Below are 23,086 nucleotides of genomic sequence, written 5' to 3'. Positions count from 1 at the left end.
GTCCAGCCTGAGTTCGAGCCACAACGCCCTGCTGCATCCCCAGCATGCAACGCTAAACACAAGCTCAAGCAGCAAAGCTCAGGAACTGATGTGAATTTTGGGTCCTCAGCTGCTCAGAGCTTGAGCCCTAATTTCCATTGGATCCAGGCTTCTGGTTGGATATCAGACATCCCCAGGGATCAGATTTGTGGATTTGGGTCAGGCCCATATCCGATCTGTGCAGGTTGTCAATGGGCTTAAAGAATCATAGAATCATAGAATATCAGGGTTGGAAGGGACCTCAGGAGGTCATCTAGTCCAACCCCCTACTCAAAGCAGGACCAATGCCCAACTAAATCATCCCAGCCAGGGCTTTGTCAAGCCTCACCTTAAAAACTTCCACCTCCCTAGGTAATGCATTCCAGTGTTTCACCACCGTCCTAGTGAAAAAGTTTTTCCTAATATCCAACCTAAACCTCCCCCACTGCAACTTGAGACCATTACTCAGTAATGGAAGTGGAATTACTGATTGCACAGACAATCCAGGAAGTTTTTGGAAAATGTAGGGGGCAATTTCCGGGTGCAAGTGCTGGAGGAACCAACTAGGGGCAGAGCTCAACTTGACCTGCTGCTCAAAAACTGGGAAGAATTAGTAGGGGAAGCAAAAGTGGATGGGAACCTGGGAGGCAGTGACCATGAGATGGTCGAGTTCAGGATCCTGACACAAGGAAGAAAGGAAAGCAGCAGAATACGGACCCTGGACTTCAGAAAAGCAGACTTTGACTCCCTCAGGGAACTGATGGGCAAGATCCCCTGGGAGAATAACATGAGGGGGAAATTTGTCCAGGAGAGCTGGCTGTATTTTAAAGAATCCTTATTGAGGTTGCAGGGACAAACCATCCCGATGTGTAGAAAGAATAGTAAATATGGCAGACGACCAGCTTGGCTTCACAGTGAAATCCTTGCTGATCTTAAACACAAAAAAAAAGCTTACAAGAAGTGGAAGATTGGCCAAATGACCAGGGATGAGTATAATTATATTGCTCGGGCATGCAAGAGTGAAATCAGGAAGGCCAAATCACACCTGGAGTTGCAGCTAGCAAGAGATGTTAAGAGTAACAAGAAGGGTTTCTTCAGGTATGTTAGCAATAAGAAGAAAGTCAAGGAAAGTGTGGGCCCCTTACTGAATGAGGGAGGCAACCTAGTGACAGAGGATGTGGAAAAAGCTAATGTACTCAATGCTTTTTTTGCCTCTGTCTTCACGAAGGTAGTCAGCTCCCAGACTGCTGCACTGGGCAGCACAGTATGGGGAGGAGGTGACCAGCCCTCTGTGGAGAAAGAAGTAGTTTGGGACTATTTAGAAAAGCTGGACGTGCACAAGTCCATGGGGCTGGATGCGTTGCATCCGAGAGTGCTAAAGCAGTTTGCGGATGTGATTGCAGAGCCATTGGCCATTATCTTTGAAAACTCATGGCGATCCGGGGAAGTCCCGGACGACTGGAAAAAGGCTAATGTAGTGCCCATCTTTAAAAAAGGGAAGAAGGAGGATCCTGGCAACTACAGGCCAGTCAGCCTCACCTCAGTCCCTGGAAAAATCATGGAGCAGGTCCTCAAGGAATCAATTCTGAAGCACTTAGAGGAGAGGAAAGTGATCAGGAACGGTCAGCATGGATTCACCAAGGGCAAGTCATGCCTACTAATCTAATTGCTTTCTATGATGAGATAACTGGCTCTGTGGATGAAGGGAAAGCAGTGGACATGTTGTTCCTTGACTTTAGCAAAGCTTTTGACACTGTCTCCCACAGTATTCTTGCCAGCAAGTTAAAGAAGTATTGGCTGGATGAATGGACTATAAGGTGGATAGAAAGCTGGCTAGATTGTCGGGCTCAACGGGTAGTGATCAATGGCTCCATGTCTAGTTGGCAGCCGGTATCAAGTGGAGTGCCCCAGGGGTCGGTCCTTGGGCCTGTTTTGTTAAATATCTTCATAAATGATCTGGAGGATGGTGTGGATTGCACCCTCAGCAAGTTTGCAGATGACACTAAACTGGGAGGAGTGGTAGATACGCTGGAGGGTAGGGATGGGATACAGAGGGACCTAGACAAATTGGAGGATTGGGCCAAAAGAAATCTGATGAGGTTCAACAAGGACAAGTGCAGAGTCCTGCACTTAGGACGGAAGAATCCAATGCACCGCTACAGACTAGGGACCGAATGGCTAGGCAGCAGTTCTGCGGAAAAGGACCTAGGGGTGACAGTGGACGAGAAGCTGGATATGAGTCAACAGTGTGCCCTTGCTGCCAAGAAGGCCACTCGCATTTTGGGCTGTATACGTAGGGGCATTGCCAGCAGATAGAGGGACATGATCGTTCCCCTCTATTCGACACTGGTGAGGCCTCATCTGGAGTACTGTGTCCAGTTTTGGGCCCCACATTACAAGAAGGATGTGGAAAAATTGGAAAGAGTCCAGCGGAGGGCAACAAAAATGATTAGGGGACTGGAACACATGAGTTATGAGGAGAGGCTGAGGGAACTGGGATTGTTTACTCTGTGGAAGAGAAGAATGAGGGGGGGATTTGATAGCGGTTTTCAACTACCTGAAAGGGGGTTCCAAAGAGGATGGATCTAGACTGTTCTCAGTGGTAGCAGATGACAGAACAAGGAGTAATGGTCTCAAGTTGCAGTGGGGGAGATTTAGGTTGGATATTAGGAAAATCTTTTTCACTAGGAGGGTGGTGAAACACTGGAATGCGTTACCTAGGGAGGTGGTGGAATCTCCTTCCTTAGAAGTTTTTAAGGTCAGGCTTGACAAAGCCCTGGCTGAGATGACTTAATTGGGGATTGGTCCTGCTTTGAGCAGGGAGTTGGACTAGATGACCTCCTGAGGTCCCTTCCAACCCTGATATTCTATGATTAGCCTGGGAGCTTCACTTCACTTATCTGCCTCAGACAAAGAAAATGCAAGGAGTGCATCCAACTGCTAGTGATAGATGTTATTAGAGAGACACTTAACCACTGACAGAACCCTGTTCATTGGGTACTGTCCCTCACTAAAGCTAATTGATAATGCATCATGTTGATAAGCTGTAATCAGTAGCAGCGCATCTCAGAGCCACAGCGCATGAAAGCAAAGCTGTTTATGCTGCCATTTGCTCAGTGGCATTTTTCACAGAGAGTTGCTGAATCAATGGCTCTCTCTTCTGGCGAAAAGAATGGATTGCATGGGTAGTTTCTGCAGAAACAGGAGGTAGGGGAGCCCTGCTTGACTTTGGCTGATATTTCTATTGAAGCTGCAAGTCAGTAAAGGAAGAAAGAACGTTACATCTCAATGGAATGTTATTTCTCTCCTGATAGAGACTAATCTTACAGCGTGCAGTGATGATTTTCACAGATTAATCGTTTTCACACCCACATTTCCAGAATCTGGCCAGAAGCAGAAGAGTTGAACCACGAGAGACTGTGCTCGCAATATTTCTGTCACCATTGGAAATAGCAAACGCCAGAGATCTTGTGCTCTTGTTAGGTTTCAAATAGAGCTGTCTGAAAGACAACAATACCATTTAGCAGCAATGTGGTGGAGCTGCTTAGGTGTAGCTGTGCCAATGCAGCATTGTAAGTGTAGACCTGCCCTTAGAATGATCTGGGATGATAAACTCTACTCTGAATAAGGCAGAGCAGGGACTTGAAGGTCTTCTACATCCTTGCTTAATACTATAACCACCAGGTTGTTGAGCGTGAGACATTCTATCTCTGATGAAAAAAGCAATATCTATGTCATTGCAAAGAGGAGTGATGAAATAATGTGCTTTTAGCGAAATTTCATTTCAACCAAAATGTTCCAATCAGCTGTAGTTTTAACTCCAATTTTTACAGCTCCCAAAAGGTTACGGTCATTCCACTAAGCACATGAATTTATGGGCACTTATCAGAATAGAAGGCTCACATCTTTTGAGGTTTGCTCATCTTTCATATAAACCAAGGGCCAGATCCTAGCATCAGATGAGATTGCCCCCCACTGCAATGGAGGGCAGCCTTAAAGCTACCCTAACTAAGCAACTGGTGAGTTCTCTATCCAAGTTCTCTCTGATTAGCCCTGAGTAAATAACAGATTGTTTGGTTCAATGGCCGAACTGAAGATATGGATAAACATTGGTTTGTTTTGAACTGAAACTGCGGGATTTTTGTTTTTTCTTGCCAAAAAGAAAAACTGAAAAGATTTAATATGGGTCAAAAGGAAACATTTTTCAAAATGACATGTCACCTCAAACATTTTTGACATTTTTCATTCTGAAAATGTCATTTGAATTCAACAAAACTGTCATTTAAAAATGATAGTTTCAAAATGGCTCTTTTCATTTTTTAAAAATGAACCATTTCTGACATTTTTGTTTTCATTTTTTTTTTAGATTAATAGATTCATAGATACTAAGGTCAGAAGGGACCATTATGATCATCTAGTCCGACCTCCTGCACAACGCAGGCCACAGAATCTCACCTACCCACTCCTGCGAAAAACCTCTCACCTATGTCTGAGCTATTGAAGTCCTCAAATTGTGGTTTAAAGACTTCCAGGAGCAGAGAATCCTCCAGCAAGTGATCCGTGCCCCATGCTACAGAGGAAGGCGAAAAACCTTCAGGGCCTCTTCCAATCTGTCCTGGAGGAAAATTCCTTCCTGACCCCAAATATGGAGATCAGCTAAACCCTGCGCATATGGGCAAGATTCACCAGCCAGATACCCAGGAAAGAATTTTCTGTAGTAACTCAGATCCCGCCCCATCTAACATACTAAACTGGGAGGAGTGGTAGATACGCTGGAGGGCAGCGATAGGATACAGAGGGACCTAGACAAATTGGAGGATTGGGCCAAAAGAAATCTGATGAGATTCAATAAGGATAAGTGCAGGGTCCTGCACTTAGGACGGAAGAACCCAATGCACCGCTACAGACTAGGGACCGAATGGCTAGGCAGCAGTTCTGCAGAAAAGGACCTAGGGGTGACAGTGGACGAGAAGCTGGATATGAGTCAGCAGTGTGCCCGTGTTGCCAAGAAGGCCAATGGCATTTTGGGATGTATAAGTAGGGGCATAGCGAGCAGATCGAGGGACGTGATCGTTCCCCTCTATTCAACATTGGTGAGGCCTCATCTGGAGTACTGTGTCCAGTTTTGGGCCCCACACTACAAGAAGGATGTGGAAAAATTGGAGAGAGTCCAGAGAAGGGCAACAAAAATGATTAGGGGACTGGAACACATGACTTATGAGGAGAGGCTGAGGGAACTGGGATTGTTTAGTCTGCAGAAGAGAAGAATGAGGGGGGATTTGATAGCTGCTTTCAACTACCTGAGAGGTGGTTCCAGAGAGGATGGTTCTAGACTATTCTCAGTGGTAGAAGAGGACAGGACAAGGAGTCTCAAGTTGCAGTGGGGGAGGTTTAGGTTCGATATTAGGAAAAACTTTTTCACTAGAAGGGTGGTGAAACACTGGAATGTGTTACCTAGGGAGGTGGTAGAATCTCTTTCCTTAGAAGTTTTTAAGGTCAGGCTTGACAAAGCCCTGGCTGGGATGATTTAATTGGGGACTGGTCCTGCTTTGAGCAGGGGGTTTGACTAGATGAGCTCCTGAGGTCCCTTCCAACCCTGATATTCTATGATTCTCTGATTCTATGATTCTATGAACATCCCACCAGGCCTATTTACCATGAATATTTAAAGATCAATTAATTACCAAAATCATGTTATCCCATCATACTATTTTGTTTGAAACGATTTGCTAGATTTTACCCAAATTCATGAATAGTTTTGGTACCCCCAAAAATGCATTTCTTGGTGAATTTACTGTTTGCCAAAAACATTCCCCCGCTCTACTTGTGATTTCTACTGTGTAAATGTGAAGGTGAATAATACACAAGCGATGGAGTATGGTAGTAAATGCTGATTCTCAGCTTAACCTTAATGACCTGTGTGTTGATGCGTCACTGAAAATTCTACTGCTAGCTATTTCTTGAATTTTTCTTCTCACATTTCTTTATCTTCTCTATTACCAAGGGCATTTGCCTGTGAAACAGATTTGATTTGGTTTAGCAGTTCACTCGGCTTCATTGAAGCCAATGATAATTTTGCCATTGACTTAAATGTGCCTGTATCTTACCCCTGCTGTTTATAGCAGGGACCTAGGAGTCAAAAATGTTGACTCTGTCACTAACCTTAAGCAAGCCATTTCGTCTCTCTATGCCTCAGTTTTCCCATCTGTAAAATGGAGATAAAGCTTAATCATCTAATGTTTGCCAAGTGCTTTGATATCCTCAGATGGAGTTAAAGGCACTGTTATTGGGCCAATTCCCTCCTCCAGCCATTACTTAGTCAGAACTCCCATTAACTTCAGCAGGAGTTTCGGGTGAGCAATAACTGTTGAGTTTGATCCAGTGTTAATGCTGTGTGTTAAGAAGGCTGTCTTTACTCTGTTTTCCTTAAATCTGGTATCATACAGCCAACCCCTATTTAAGATGTTTAAGATAATGTCAATTTAACCCCTGCAGCCCAGAAATGAACAAACCATGGTGGCAGACAAAATGGCCATGCTGATTTTCTGGTGTGTTGTGGGGAAAGGAAATAATGGTTCCACTTTTTGTATGGGGCTTTAACTCCACGGATATGAAGAAGTTAGTTATTGAGACAGATTCCTCCCTAAGCAAACACTATGCTCACATCCATGTTGTAGAAAAACTACCGTGCTGGATTGCAGGGGGACAGTCCATCATTTCTTCTCTTAGTTTCCCTTCCTCTTCTCCTTAGGTGGCAATCATTGTGACAGACGGACGCCCCCAGGATGGCGTGAAGGATGTATCAGCAAGGGCAAGATCCCTTGGCATTGAGCTGTTTGCCATCGGCGTGGGCCGAGTGGACATGAACACTCTTCGGCAAATGGCCAGCGAGCCGCTGGATGAGCACGTGGACTATGTAGAGAGCTACAGCGTCATTGAGAAACTGGCCACAAAATTTCAAGAGGCCTTCTGTGGTAAGTCCTAAAGGAGCTACAAGAGGATCTGAGGTGGGGGGCCAGACCTTCCTTGTTGAACAGACAGGAACAAAGGAACATAGCAATTACCAGACTGAATCTGAACAGAAGTCCATGTAGCCCAGTGTTGTGTCCAGCCGTGGCCATTATTAACTGTTTCAGAGGAAGGTGGAGGACATTCTTGAGGGGATAATGGAATAATCACCCCATAAGGGAAATCTCCTTCTAACCCCCAGCTATGAGTTTTAGGAATCAGGAAGCTTCATATCCCTTACATTATTAAATAGTATCTAATATAATGGTGGGTGTTCTATTTCCTCTGTAATCATTTAAAAAAAATCCTTCGGAGGTCTTGGTTTCAATAGTGTCTATTGGCAGTTAGCTCCACAGGTTCGTTACATGTTCTTTCAATAAAAGTATTCTGAGCTCTCTAGCTCCTAGCTGGCTGAAAAAAATGAAAAGGGAAACATTGACCTTTCCCTCCTTTCTTTCCCCCCAAATTAGAAAATTTCCAAATTTGAAAAATCTCTGCCAGTCAGGCAGTAGAACCACTCCAAAAAAGGGGGGGAGGCGGAAATGTCACAATGTCATGAAAACATATCCCCCATTTTTTTTTTTCAAATTTCAACTGTTGGAGAAATTTCAAAAATCTGTAATCTCAGGGTGAAATCTTCAGTTGCTTCAGAAACTTCCATTGACTTGACTTGGTCCAGGATTTCACCCTCAAGGTTTTATCTGGATGTCCATTCCCTTAGTATCTGAACACCTGGTTTTCAATACTGTATGTGCAACTGCATCTGATTAAAAGACATGGCTCACGTTAGATTCAACATTGACACCGGCGCACACAGCCTGGGCACCATGCTGCTCTTAGTTACCCTCACACATTTTCAGCAGAAAGATTGAATCATGACCTGTTACACATCAGTCTCAGAGCATCTCATAGTTCTGTCTTCAAGGATTTGGTCCGGAGTGATCACCAAACACAACACTGAACCTCATGGGAGGGCATTGCTATTTCAAACAAAACTGTAGAATCCCTGGGCCTGTTCAGTTGACACGGGAAATGAGTATTTTTGCAGCTGCATTCTACAGTTTTGTTTGAAATAGCAATGCCCTCCCATGAGGGTCAGTGTTGTGTTTGGTGATCACTCTGGACCAAATCCTTGAAGGCTCCTAACTTCCAGTGAAATCAATGGGATTTAGGAGCCTAAATACCTTTGAGGGTCTGGGCCTCAATGCTTGCCAGAGATCTCCTTTATTTTGTGTCCAGATGCAACACCTGTGAATGACAACAAGAGCTTCACAGCACCTTCCCCAGACTCTCGGCCTGGGAAGCTCAGCCCTTAAAGACACAGTCCCCAACTATCACAAGTGTTACTTGTAGGTGTGAATAGGAGTTTGCAGGAGATTCATACTCTATAATATGTATTACAGTAGCTCGAAGAGGCACCATCCAAACACAAGAAGACAGTCCCTGGCCCAAAGAGCTTACAATCTAACTACACAAACAAAGTCTAGGAACAGACATAGGAACCAACTTACCCAAAGTCAAATGCCGTCTGACTTGTTATGGAGACCATGGCTGCCTCAGTTTCCCCAGCTATAAAATGGAGCTAATGTGCCGCTGAGCCAGTACATAGAAGCTAGTACATAGAACAGGGGCTGGGTGGCAAAAGACCTGAGTTCTGTTCCCAGGACCTTGGGAGAATCACTTCACCTCACTGCTTTATTTTCCCCAATGATGAAATGATGATGATACTTATCTCCTTTTGTGAAGGTCTTAGAGATCCACAAGGGGGAGGATTCACCTTGGTGCACCAGGACAGCTCAAGGCCTAGGCAACTTAAGGCCTATTTTGAGCACTCAAGTGGGACTTAAATGGTGCATAGTTCTTGTCTGTATCCTCTGCCCAGGGTTGAATTTCCTCTTTTCTATACTGCAGATGTGCTAACACACTCATTATGGTAGGGTTGCTTATAAATGCTAGGGGTTAACATTTCTTTGTTTAGAACAATCAGAAGGCTTGAGCATTCTTGTATTTGTACTCCTCTTCCTCCCCTTCTGTCTCTCCCCCCACCCCATATATATGGACCAGATGGAAAGTCTCCCATTGACTTTAATGGACTTTGAATCAGGCCCTGTGGTTGTGGTAAAGCCAGGTAAATACTGACATACACTATTTCCTACAAATACTTGCCTGATTTGTAAATGAATTGGTTCCCCCAGATTTGTTACACCTTTGTGTTTGCTTTCGACCAACGCTGATGCACTCGGGCCTGATTTTCAGAGCTGAGTACTGGATGTGCCTACTGACTTCAATTCCAGTTTTGTTTGCTCAGGCCCAGGTCAAGTTCTACCGGCGCTTGTGTTTGCAGACAGAAAATTTAAAGCTGAATGTGCAAGTATTACTGTAAAATGAACTTTAAGTTTGCTTGTGCACTAATCTAAGCAGAGAACAGCAATGATCTCATGTGATTTATTGGACTAAGCACAACTAACCCATACTGCTGGAAGAGTGAATGTTGGCTGTTCACAGTTATTCATGGTCAATTCAAAGAATAACAAAAATTGCAAAATTTTCATTAAACAATGTTGAATAGTGAAGTAAATTGTGGTCTACTGCTGTGGGTGTTGGAGAAAGAGTTGTCCAGTAGATAAGGTATTGCACTCGAACTGTGGAGACATCGGCTCTATTCCTGGCTCTGCCACCGAGTTGCATGACATAAGAATATAAGAATGGCCATACTGGATCAGATCAAAGGTCCATCTAGCCCAGTATCCTGTCTTCTGACAGTGGCCAATGCCAGGTGCCCCAGAGAGACCCTGAGCAAGTCACTGTCTCTGTGTGCCTCAGTTTCCCCATCTGAAAAATCAAGATATTAACTCTTATTTCCCTTGGTACTTTGAGATCTGCAGCATAAAAGAACATTAAAACAGCCATACTGGGTAAGACCAATGATGCATCTAGCCCAGTATCCTGTCTTCTGACAGTGGCCAGTGCCAGATGCTTCAGAAGGAATGAACAGAACAGGCGAGTGATCCATCCTGTGATCCATTGAGTGACCCATCCTGCTATGAGCAATGTGTTATTAAATGAGGACTTATTATTGGCTCAACTTGAGTTTATAGAAGGGGAGAACATTAAAGCACATGCTGTGCAGCCAGATAGAGGAACACAAGTCTCGTGCCGTCTTTGGTCAAAGCGGCCTTGACACTTGCCCCTTCAGGGTCAATATGTTTTTATTCTGTATCTTTCCTTACAGATCTGTCAGACCTCTGTGCCTCTGGAGACCATGACTGTCAGCAGATCTGTGTCAGCACACCCGGGTCATACACCTGTGCTTGCAAAGAGGGCTTCACGTTGAACAACGATGGGAAAACCTGCAGTGGTAAATACCATTGTGCACCCCGATATGAATGCAGCAGTGTGGTAATATGTCAGGGGGTTGTTAAGATAAAAGCAGGGTAAAAGAATAGTACCTTCATCCCAATCCCACAGGTTGTTCACCACTGAGAATTTAACAAAGTAGCTCTCCCCTAGGAAGGATCCTTACAGACTCAGGGCCTAACCGAAAGCTCACTGACGTCAATAGGGATCTTTCTATTGACTCAAACGTGCTTTGGATCAGGCTCTTGGACTGATTTACACTCTTAGCAGAAATATTTCCTGGAAGGCACCCCACATCGTCCAAGCAGGGGCAGATTAATCATGGGCCCCATAGGTCTCTGGGACTGAACCCCAGCAGTCAGAGCCCCGAGGCCCAAATGAAGCCATAGACCCATGTGGGACCCTCTCCCTGCTCGAAGAGTGGGGCGCTGGGAGGGGCAGGAGGTGGATGCTTCGGTAGGGGCTCGGTTGCCTCTTGCCTCTGAAGTTAGTCAGCAGCCACGCTGTGCACTGAGTGTGAGGCGTGATCGAAAGCAACAAAGGGAATTTACCATCACTCACTGTGTCAGGGTCCAGTGACTTCATGGCTCTGAGATTTCTGGCAGAGCAAAACCTTCTGGTGTGTGCTCCATTCAATGCTCCCTTTTAATCCTCATACGGTCACTGCCAGTTTGAAGAAGAGACACACTGAGTCATGTGAAATAAGGAGTTTGTTAGTGGCAGAGCTGAAACCCACCCTTGGAAACATTCACGCCATTCTCATTGGCTAACCTTTTCTGGACACACCCATGAGGAGACATAATGTGACTCCAGGAATTATGACTCCTCTGGACTCCTGTGTTCTAATCACTGCCTCACCAAGGATGCATTTTGGGAGTTGGGATTTGGGAGGGTCCCATGACACCAATTCACAGAATAGACCAATGCCCGTTGTTAAAATTCCCCAGTGCACACAGATTAAATGCTCCTATCTCATCTATTCCCCCATGCCCAATACATCCCCCCTCATGGAAAGCCTGGGAGGACAAATAGACTGCAATGGGTTTTGAGGTTCAGCCAATCGCATTCTCTAGCCTACCGCAGAGGCTCAAACAATTATTATGTTCACTGTGCATGGAGATCCCAAGACGAAAGGCACTGTGTACCTGCCAGTGAAAAGCTTTATTATTATTGTTATTATTATTAATTATTAGAGTTGGTTTGAATATTTTTGTCAAACTTTTTTAAGGAAAAATTAATTTTGTCCAAAATGAACAAAAATTCTTTTTGATCAATTTTTGTTGTTAAAAATAGGAGTACTTGTGGCACCTTAGAGACTAACAAATTTATTAGAGCATAAGCTTTTGTGAGCTAAAGCCCACTTCATCGGATGCATAGAATGGAACATATAGTAAGATATATATATATATACACATACCGATAAGTTGGAAGATACCATACAAACTGTGAGAGACTAATTAGTTAAGATGAGTTATTATCAGCAGGAGAAAAAAACTTTTGTAGTGATGATAATTAGAGCTTATGCTCTAATGAATTTGTTAGTCTCTAAGGTGTCACAAGTTCTCCTGTTCTTTTTGAAGATGCAGACTAACACGGCTGCTACTCTGAAACCTGTTGTTAAAAACGGAAACCAAAAAACCCAAAATTTTTCTGTACAAATTTTTGGATTCCAGTAAAATAATTTGGATTTTGAGTTTTGAAAACTGATTTTTTTTCAACTAAAACCCAAACTTTTAACTGAAAACAGTTTTCAAAAACTGAACAAACAATAGTTTTTGGTTTTTACATTAAAAATTTTCATGGGAAATTCTGAAATAATATTAAACAGTTGTGTCTAAAATAATTGTCCTTTTTCAAACAGCTATTATTAATTATTATTATATGATTACCAAGGAGTGCTGCTACACAGCCAGACACCACATGGTCACCAAAAGCTTTGATGGCGTCATAAAATCACTGGCACTGGCATAAACTGAATATCTAGCCAGACCAACTTAAGGACTTAGGTAGAGATTTATCTGAGCGGTGCTATATCTGCAAGGAAGCTATGTGCTTTTGAGATTTACTATGATTATGAGTATGGCTTTATTATTAATAAAGCCATACTGGTTTTTGTTTTCTCTCTCTCTGGTTAATTGGGAGCTGAACTTCTCACCTATTCCCTTTGCCCTGTTCTATTGTTTCTCCCTAGCCTGCAGTGGTGGATCTGCCACTGACCTTGTGTTCCTGATTGATGGCTCCAAGAGCGTGCGGCCGGAGAACTTTGAGCTTGTGAAGGGGTTCATCAACCAGATTGTGGATTCATTGGATGTCTCCGATAAAAATGCTCGCGTGGGCCTGGTCCAGTACTCCAGCTCTGTCAGGCAGGAGTTCCCGCTGGGACGGTACAACAACAAGAAGGACATCAAGGCAGCAGTGAAAAGGATGTCCTACATGGAGAAAGGAACCATGACAGGCCTAGCGCTGAGGCACCTCACTGAAAAGTCCTTTGATCCCTCCAGTGGAGCAAGACCTGGCGTACCCAAGGTGGGCATTGTCTTCACGGATGGACGGTCACAAGATTACATCAGCGATGCTGCCAAGAAAGCCAAGGATTCAGGTAGGCCTCCAGAATTCAGTGGCATTGGTTTTCCTTTGGGTCAAGTATTGGTCTATGTATGATGCTGATTGGCAGTCCCAGAAACCGATGTTCTCCGTTCACCATAGAACATGGGCATCAGTAGGGCAAAACTTCGGCCTACGTTGTCTCAACCCCTGTCCACGTGCTTCAGTGCTGACTTAGAAGGCCCCTGATGTGGGAAAGGTGGATTTTCAGAAGGGCTTTGACTTTCAATGGGAGCTGGGCAGCTAACTCCCATAGTCCCTTTAGAAGGCCCATCCTCTGTCTCTATTCTGTGTCAGTCATCGGCCTCTTTCTGAGTCTACCAGTAAAGGAACCAGTTAGCACCTGTATGACAGAGGTTATGTTCTTTTGAGCCTTTTTAAACGGTGAATTCTTCCCTCTCTGGCTATCAGTACTCAGTCCTAGTGCAAAGCTTAAACTAAGCTCTGCAGGCTACACCCTTCCTCAGTGTAAGACCAGAGTAACTGTGATAACTTCAGGGGACATATTGGGGGCTTATGTTGGTGTGACTGAGAGCAGGGTGTGGCTCAGTGCATTTGTTCTGGAAGGAATTTGATTCAGAAATTACTGATCCCCATTTCACAGGGACAATGGAAGTTCTGTGGTTCAACCTTTACTCCAGGGACACCACATCATAGAATCATAGAATATCAGGGTTGGAAGAGTCCTCAGGAGGTCATCTAGTCCAACCCCCTGCTCAAAGCAGGACCAATCCTCAACTAAATCATCCCAGCCAGGGCTTTGTCAAGCCTGATCTTAAAAACTTCAAAGGAAGGAGATTCCACCACATTCCTACGTAACGCATTCCAGTGCTTCACCACCCTCCTAGTGAAATTTTTTTTTCTAATATCCAACCTAAACCTCCCCCACTGCAACTTGAGACCATTACTCCTTGTTCTGTCACCTGCTACCACTGAGAACAGTCTAGATCCATCCTCTTTGGAACCCCCTTTCAGGTAGTTGAAAGCAGCTGTCAAATCCCCGCTCATTCTTCTCTTCCGCAGACTAAACAATCCCAGTTACCTCAGCCTCTCCTCATAAGTCATGTGTTCCAGGCCCCTAATAATTGTTGTTTCCCTCCGCTGGACACTTTCCAATTTTTTCACATCCTTCTCTTAGTGTGGGGCCCAAAACTGGGCACAGTACTCCAGATGAGACCTCACCAATGTCGAATAGAGGGGAACGATCACGTCCCTCGATCTGCTCGCTATGCCCCTACTTATACATCCCAAAATGCGATTGGCCTTCTTGGCAACAAGGGCACACTGTTGACTCATATCCAGCTTCTCGTCCACTGTAAACAATAGGTCCTTTTCTGCAGAACTGCTGCCTAGCCAGTCGGTCCCCAGCCTGTAGTGGTGCATGGGATTCTTCCATCCTAAGTGCAGGACTCTGCATTGGCCTTGTTGAACCTCATCAGATTTCTTTTGGCCCAATCCTCCAATTTGTCTAGGTCCCTCTGTATCCTATCCCTACCCTCCAGCATATCTACCTCTCCTCCCAGTTTAGTGTCATCTGCAAACTTGCTGAGGGTGCAATCCGCGCCATCCTCCAGATCATTAATGAAGATATTGAACAAAACCTCCCCAGGACCAACCCTTGGGGCACTCCGCTTGATACCGGCTGCCAACTAGACATGGAGTCATTGATCACTACCCGTTTGGCCCGACAATCTAGCCAGCTTTCTATCCACCTTATAGTCCATTCATCCAGCCCATACTTCTTTAACTAGACATGAGAGCAATCCTCTGCAGTGCTGGACTTTGACTTCTGTGTTTGTTAGGTTGGTTGGGTTTCTTGTTGTCTCACATGACAATCGCACTTCCTTACATGTTCAGTTCTCACCCAGTGATGGATCTGGGGGGAAAATAGGCTGACTGTGCAGTTCTGCTTAGTGCTCTAAACCACCTTTCATTCCTGGGGATGCACAAAGGCCAAACTGGCTCATGGCATAAATTGGAGCAGCCACAGGACAGCTCTAACTTATGACAGCTAGCATGCTCCCATAGGGTCATTCCACCCACCTAGGATGGCGAGAGCATCACGATCCAGGTCTGCACTATCTTGCCCTCAGCATTGCTCTTCACTGTACCCCAACACTCCCTGTATGCCAGAGGGGTGAAAGCAGGTGGTGTTAAAATGCACCCACTGCCTTTATATCTGCTGAAGATTCCCTCTGGCTGGGGAGAATTCTCAGCAGCCTATTTCATGCTGAGTTAGGGCCCCTTCACGCCATGCACAACACAATTCTGGGGGCGACTGAGCATCTGACCTTATATTTATCATAAAAGTCACTGCCTTCATGGTGGGGAAAAATAAGTTCATGGAGGATAGGACCATCAATGGCTATTAGCCAAGATGATCAGGGAATACAACCCCATGCTCCAGGTGTCCCTAACCCTCCAACTGCCAAAAGCTGGGACTGGGTGACAGTGGATCGGTCACTCAAAGTTGCTCTGTTCTGTCCATTCCCTCTGAAGCATCTGGCACTGGCCTCTGTCAAAGATAGGGTGCTGGGCTAGTATAGCCAATGGCCCATGAAAGGAAACCCACAGAGAACGTATTTGATGACAGCAGCACTGAGAACTAGACAATTTTTTAAAAAGTATCAGGGGGATAAATAAACCAGCCTCACAGATTAAGTAGCAGCAAGGTCCAACTGTCTAATTATGAACCAATAGGTAAAATTCACACCTGCACAAGGAACAAGCACCACTTTAATTCCACTTAAGCCCTCAAAATAGGCCTTAAATGGCACTTAAGGGATGCATGGGCCTTATGTTGGCCCTTCACACGTGGGTGAATTCTGTCGAAGTATGCACCATGCCAGCACTCATTGGGGACCATACACTAATAACCCATTAGGCACATGTAAGCGGTATGGGGACTGAGCAGGAGACACATTTCTGCTGCCAGCTTCCAGTGGGTTAAAAAAATTAGAAAAGAAAAAGATACTTTAAAGACCTTGAAACGTAAATATCTCGTGAGCCGCCCTCTTTTGCTGAAAAACTAAGCAAACGCTTTTGCCCGAGTTCCTTGTATCCTGTTTTTTACTGAGTTAAATGGACATGGCCCTTGGGGATATGCTCATGAGTTGCTAAATGCTTCACCTCTTTTAATCTTTGGTCTTGACCATTGGACCTGACCGAGGGCTGGTGCCTAATAATGAAGCTCAAACATGAGAGCAAGGATAATTGACATTTGAGAAGCATGTTGACAGGGCATGTGGGATTCTGTGTACAGAGTGTGTTTGGCTGATATATAAAAATCTTGATGTAACTCACCAACACAATTTATCTTACATAATAGTAACGGGGCCTTGAATTCTGTTTTATTATCTTTGGTGGTTGTTTTTGTTTTGTTTTGTTTTTTCTATTACCAATTGTTTAGTGATCATGTTTCTTACAGGGGAAAAAATAACAGCTACTTGTTATTACACTCTGAAAATGTTCCAGGAGCTGGAATTTAGAAGCCACATTGAAAATTCAAGTATTGTGCTTGTTTTGATCCAAAGGAACTAAGGCAACGCCGCTGGGAAAAAGTTAGCGATGCTTGAATCTAAATAGGGTCAGAGATCACACAAGCATCCTGTAGTTCAGGGATAAATCTTGGCTCTATTGAAGTCAATGGCAAAACTCCCATTAATGTCAATGGGGCCAGGATTTCGCCCAAGATGTGGCTTTGCCTAAAACAGTTCCTTACTTACATCAAGCTCCAAGCATCTCCAACATTCCAGGAAAAGGGAGGCAACTTTCACAAAACGGGGCTGGCCCCTTTGTCCCTTCAGTGATAGATAACTAGGGGGTTCACTTCCCTTCTTTTTATAATCCAGTAAACCTTTGAAATGCATTCTTCTGAAGATAAAGTTCTTCTCCCCGGCTGTTTGTCTCTTCCTCTTGGTTTCCCAACCCCCCTGTTGATTCATATGTAAATGTAACTTCCATTGTCTCTGGCATCACCTTGCTCAATTTACACTGGAAACCCAGGCAAATGGGCAAAACAACCTTCCTTTGTCTCGAACAAACAATCAAGTCTGCTCCCCAAACATATTTTAGAAACATATTTCCAGCATGCACACATACCTCTTTACACACTAACTGTACACACATTGTGCAATAATATTAATGACCAGAGGGTCACCAGCTTTCATTAAAGACCTTACTCAATGCTCTTTTATAGTGCAATAAATATTGAATACAGTCAGTTGATTCAATTGTTTATTCTTTGGGATTCAGACACTCCTGTCCTCCCCCTTGGATGTCTGGACCCTGATTCTCACAGTTGCCTGGGACAACCATTTCAGTCATTTTGGGGTGATAACAGTTTTAAAACAGTTTTCACCCAACCCATATATATAATCTCACTTTAGAACTTTTGCCACTGGATATTAAATACATCTGCTTTGGGAGATGAAAGGCAAGTGTACTTACCCACCTAGCTCTGCCCTATGAACAGCCTAGAGGTGGGTCCAAAATAAAATTCAGATCTAGCTTCAGCCTTTCCCAGAGTTCAGCAAGGGACCTGATCCACACGGCATGGCCCCACTGTACTGAGAAGCTTGGATACAAATCCAGAGCTGCGTTTTCCCAAATTTACAGGGATTTTGGTTTGAGTTTGTTCCTGTAATACATAAACATATAAATTCTTCCTTGGTGTTCTGAGATGGCTCAATATGTGCTCTTGTGGGTCAGGTGGCCTATTCTCAGGATGCACACTCTGCATTAAATGGCCATAACCACACCCATTCCACAAGAAGCTACAGCCAAGGGATTTGAAAGCACAGTGACTCCATGTGCAAATGATGTGTGTGTTCTCGAGTGTCCATCTTTGAGCATTTGGTCCATGGCCCTGTACAGTGGGGGCGTCCTAGTTTGTACACAACACATCACGTGATAAATGCAAAAAAAGACTTACAAGCTGGCTGGGTTCTTTTGCTGTTCCAATGAGATGGTAGCAATAGGACTGACACTCCACATTACTTGCAGGCTTTGAGATGTTTGCTGTGGGAGTGGGCAATGCTGTTGAAGATGAATTAAGGGAAATTGCCTCAGAGCCAGTGGCAGCACACTACTTCTATACTGCTGATTTCAGTACCATCAACAAGATAGCGAAGGAACTGCCGACGAAAATCTGTGTCGGTGAGTGGGGGCGAGGGCAGGAGGATGTTTACATGTGGAAAACACTGACTCCTGAAGCAAGGGGCAAAATACACCTAGAGGTTTCCACTCACAGGTTTTGGGTTGTTGTTGTTTTTTTTGTTTCTGTGTAGGTGTGTGGTTTTGTTGGGTTCTCTCTCTCTCTCTTTTTTTTTGGGGGGGGGTCAAAATTCTTTGATTGAAAAAGTGTTAGTCTGCCCAAATTATAACATTTTGCACTTCTGCCATAGTGTTTTTCAGCCAAAGGTCTCAGCATGCTTTTAAACCAGTAATTCATTAAAACATCAAGCCTTCCTGAACTGCATCACTCAGCAATTCCTCTAGGGGACTCCATCACTGGCCAATTAAACTGGCCCTCTCACCCCTTTTGCAACCAGAGTGGCACAAAAAGACTGGACAACAGCCAAGTATCTGACTCAGATCTGTTAATTGGCTGAGAGAAGCAAGGTGCCACATTCAACTTGACGACCTTTCTGTTTGTCTGTAACACAGTCACTTCTGAACACTGCATCTGATCAGTTCCAAAATTTCAGGAAATGGTGTAGTCATGAATAAGCAGAACCCTGCTGAAAATCAGAAAAGCCATATCTGGGTAATCAGAATTTTAAAAAGTATTAGGTAAATCATTGATGAAATACAAAAATTTGGATAATACACAGAGCTTGGCCTACATAAGCAATGAAGTGTGCAACCCTCTAGTTAGTTTAAAGTTAAACACAGCAATAACCATTCAGAGAATCTGGCTGAATGATGTATTGATTTCCTCCAGACTTCTGGCTGGAAAAAAAGCTTTCAGTTTATTTTACTTGCCACCATGGTTTAGGATTTGATATATTCCTTTCTTGCTCTGTCTGATGGCTGATTCATCATCACCTTTGTTCTCTTATCCACAGAGGAGGACCCATGTGAATGTAAAGCCATTGTGAAGTTCCAGACAAAAGTAGAAGACCTCATAAAGTCATTGACACGAAAACATATCCTTTAGAAGCAGCTCATTTTCACAATGTTCCATTTTCTAGAGAGAGCAGATTAGCCAGACCTTCCAGCCAGGGAGACAGATTAGTGCAGTGGTCAAGAAACTGGAGTAGGAGTCAGGAGATTTGGCTTCAGTGTTGAGATTCATGGCATGCACACAGAGAAGTTAGATAAAACATTAAATACTCTTGCCAGAAGGCTACAACATAAAACTGCTTTATTACTTAGAATTCAGCACAAGAACACACAAGAACAGCAAAACAGAGAGAGACAAAGCAGGCTGCTCCCTAAAAACAGTGTTGCAAAATTCAACCCACCTTGCTCTAGGTCTCTGCAGACTGACTCTGATCTCATGCTTTCCTGCAGAGCCCCCTAGACCACAAACTGCGCCAAGAAACCCTTTACAAATTAAAGGGCCAGCCTACAATTCCAACAGTGTTTTCAGAAACACCACATTCTATACCTAGATTCTGTGCAGACATTAACAAAGAAAGCAGTCCCTGCCATAGAGAGCTCACCTTCTCCAAGACAGGCAGGACACAACAGGAGGACAAGACAGACAACTAGATTGGCACTTGCCAAACCAATGCCAGCCAATAATGATGTACAAGCACCACAGCAGAGATAGGCTTTAAGGAGGGATTTGAAAGAGGTGATGGGGGCAGCTTTAGGGAGATTGATGGGGAAGTTTTCCCATTCATGAGTGACACGTTTTGTTGCACATGCCTCACATCAGCCAGAGAACAGGAGCAGGAGGCAGTGGAGTGGGAGTTAGCCTGGAAGGCTAGACAGTCAAAGGGAGTTTTGAGGAGGGACTTGAAGCAGGACTGAGGACTCCTGCCATGTCAGAGAAGGGAGGCTCTCTAAGAGCGGGTAAGCAAAGAAGCACACAAGAATAGTGGAAAGAGACAGAAGAAAGCAAGAGGCAGGGAGTGGGCAGAATAGAGTGGCCCTGCTGCAAGGTACATGCTAAATACAAATCTACCAGCACTTCATCACAAGGAGACACTGCTTTAAGTATGCAATTGATGCCTGTTCCTTCTGAGTCAATGGCAAAATTCCAGTTCACTTCAGTGAGAACAGGAGCATTGTACTGCATCATAGGGAGACCTTCAATTTAGCAGACAAGGGCAGAACGAGAGCCAGTGGCTGGATGTAGAAGTTGGAGAAATTCCAGCTGGAAATAAGTTACAACTTTTTAACAGTAAGGGTAATTGATAAATTACTGGGAGAACTCACTGAGGGATAAGGTAGATTCGCCACCACTTGGTGTCTGTCCACTGAGCTTGGATGTCTTTCTAAGTCAGATGCTATAGGTCAGCCCCAAGCTACCAGACCCCACAGTGTCACTTACGCAGTAAATTCCCTCCTCTGTAGGTATCATTGGGTAAAATTCTAGGGTTGATGTTATGCAGGAGGTCAGACTATATCAATGTTTCTCAATCACTGGCTCATAACCCCAAGAGGGGATACAAAAAGCAATCAGAGGGTTGCAAGGCATTGAAAATGTTATGAGAATCTAAAATAAAGAAAATCTGACTCTGAGCTTCCCGCACAAACTTATCCTTCAAGGTCATCATCTCAAAACACACACACAGATCATTGTTACGTTTTTAGTTCTTGCTTTTTATAGTAAACATAAGGCAGTTGTAAAAATGTTTGACTTCAAATACAGGGTCAGCAACCTGAAAAGGTGGCGAAACCATGGACTAGATTATCATAATTGGCCAGATCCTCAGCAGACATACATTGGGGTATCGCCACTGACTTTGAGTTAATCTAGTTGAGGATCTGGCATGGGAATCACTGAAATGCACTGCCTTTTTTTCCCTTAACTCTTGCTCACTGGAAGCTGTGACAAAAAGGATCGCAGCCCTGGAAAACAAGATCATCTAAACACCCAGAGCACTATTATATTTCTCCTTCCTAACGTAACAGAATTGTTCCAGAAGACCTTCATGCATACACAGGAGCAACTCAGCCACAGCACTACATCCAGCTTTCTAAATAAAAAAAAAAAAAAAAAGGAAAAAAAAGTCTAGTCTAGCTGCATTCTTTTGAAAAGGAAACATTATAATGTTAGAGCAGACATCATATTAAAGGGCAAAGCACTGTGAACCACTGGGTGCCAAAATGTGTGAATGTCCCTTGCATCCTCTAGTATACATATATAAAAACCCAGAAATATATTTTTTAATCTAAAGCTTAATATATATATATATATATTGTTACTAAGTACTTGATTATGAGTTCTGTGAATCCTCGCTGTGTTCTTCTGCATCTTTTGTTTCTGTGCGTACTGAAATGTTATTTAAGAATCAAATTGGATTAAAAGCAACTCGGATCCTGAGCATGAAACCCTACCCCACAGACGACCAATGTATTATTATAAGCACAAAGCATTTATCAGTAAGTAGGTGAAACTAAGCAGTGATTGCTGAGTGTGGCATTGGAGATGTGCTAGGATGGGACACTCCTGCAGCCAGGTTCGACCCACAGCTACTGTACAGTAGACAAAAGTAAACTCAGTTCTCCTAGTCAATTAATACCCCTACAATGTTTTGGCTAGCCAGCACCTGTCCCATGTTTGGCCTTCCATGGTGAAGTTCTGAACTGCACAATGAATCCACCCATACACGGTTTTATGTCACCGTAGGTAGTGCTACCAGCACCAATCCCATGGGATATGCCGCTACCCGACTGCTGGGCTCTGTGGTTCATTCTGTCAATGTTCTCAAAAATGCAGTTATGGTGCCCTCTCTGCCTGCAGGGCACCAGCTCCCTCTCCAGTCCCATGTCTGGAGGCAGCTCTGCTTTTCATATTTTGATCATCTCATTTCAATGTGCCAGACATTTAGACCCATTTCCCTTCCCGGCTGGTGGTGAGCCAGGCTATACAAACAACCATCATGGTCCAGAGGTGTCTGACGTTGCATGCCACACCGAGTTGTAGTCTCCGTGGCAGATGATGTTAAGCAGGGAGTATCCGGTCTCAGCGACGCATGCCACGTTACACATCCCTCCAAATGTGAGCATGAGTGGTTGGGTTTGGGAATTATTTTTTTTCCTATCAGAATATTTATACTTGAGAGTATGTAAAAAACTTTTCAGAATAACACAAGCCTGTTCAGAAATGTCACCATAGACGATGTTTTTGGATGGAGGAAAAAATTAAAAGTTTGCTCAAATATTTGAAAGGCTGGTTGTTTTGTGTTACTGGTTGTAATTATTTGGTTATTTATACTGTTATGTATTTGTTCAGTGCCCAAAATGTGCAGTTAAATCATATAGAGAGATTCACCTCTCAGATTTCTTCGACTTCTTGGACTTTGGTGTCAATCCAGCACCAATGGGCATCAGTGGAGAGACTCCCAGGAAAGGCTCCAGTGTGAGAAAGTCTATAGATTAAGTCAGGTTCCTGTCCTGAGAAGCTTGCAACCTAAAGGGCTAATTCTGCTCTCAGATATACGGGTGTAAATCTGACGTAACTCCACTGATTTCATACTTTAGCATTATACTCATGTAACCCAGCCATAATAATCCTGTAAACCCCCTAATCACATGAGTAATCCCTATCCGTTGCTTTCAATGGGGCTACTTGCTTGGGTAGTATTCTATATAGTACTACAGACTGTCTTAAAGAAGAGTCATTTATTGTAGAAAACAGCTACAATTGCAGGCAATCAAACAGGCTTTCACAGTATTTGAGTCCCAGCTTTGTCTCTTTTGTTTACCATGGACCCTACCCAGCTGGGGTCTCCATACAGCAAAGAGTGACATCTAGTAGTTAAAAATGATCCTGCAACTAAATATATCAGCAGAGGTAGAGACTACTTAGGGAAGTAGGGGCATTCACTATGTTAGACGTCCAATCATCACCAACCCTCTTGGTGAAAACCAAAACAAAGAAGTCATTAAGCACCTCTGCCATTTCCACATTTTCTGTAAT

At 43.9% G+C, this 23,086-nt stretch overlaps 1 protein-coding gene across 1 annotated transcript in view; it reads left to right on the top strand.

The window, feature by feature from the left end:
* Positions 1-22,329, top strand: part of MATN1 (matrilin 1) — a 46,736-nt gene extending 24,407 nt beyond the window's left edge. The window contains exons 3-8 of the mRNA XM_007066099.3: positions 6,770-6,992; positions 10,259-10,384; positions 12,575-12,982; positions 17,992-18,144; positions 19,056-19,136; positions 20,984-22,329. Coding sequence (XP_007066161.1) covers positions 6,770-6,992; positions 10,259-10,384; positions 12,575-12,982; positions 17,992-18,144; positions 19,056-19,136; positions 20,984-21,033 — 1,041 coding nt within the window. The 3' untranslated portion in view covers positions 21,034-22,329. The remainder of the gene's footprint in view (positions 1-6,769; positions 6,993-10,258; positions 10,385-12,574; positions 12,983-17,991; positions 18,145-19,055; positions 19,137-20,983) is intronic.
* Positions 22,330-23,086: the final 757 nt, after the last annotated feature.

The sequence above is a fragment of the Chelonia mydas genome, chromosome 19 (genome assembly GCF_015237465.2).
Source record: "Chelonia mydas isolate rCheMyd1 chromosome 19, rCheMyd1.pri.v2, whole genome shotgun sequence".
Classification (NCBI taxonomy): Eukaryota; Metazoa; Chordata; order Testudines; family Cheloniidae; genus Chelonia; species Chelonia mydas.
This window is presented reverse-complemented; position numbering and strand designations above follow the sequence as displayed.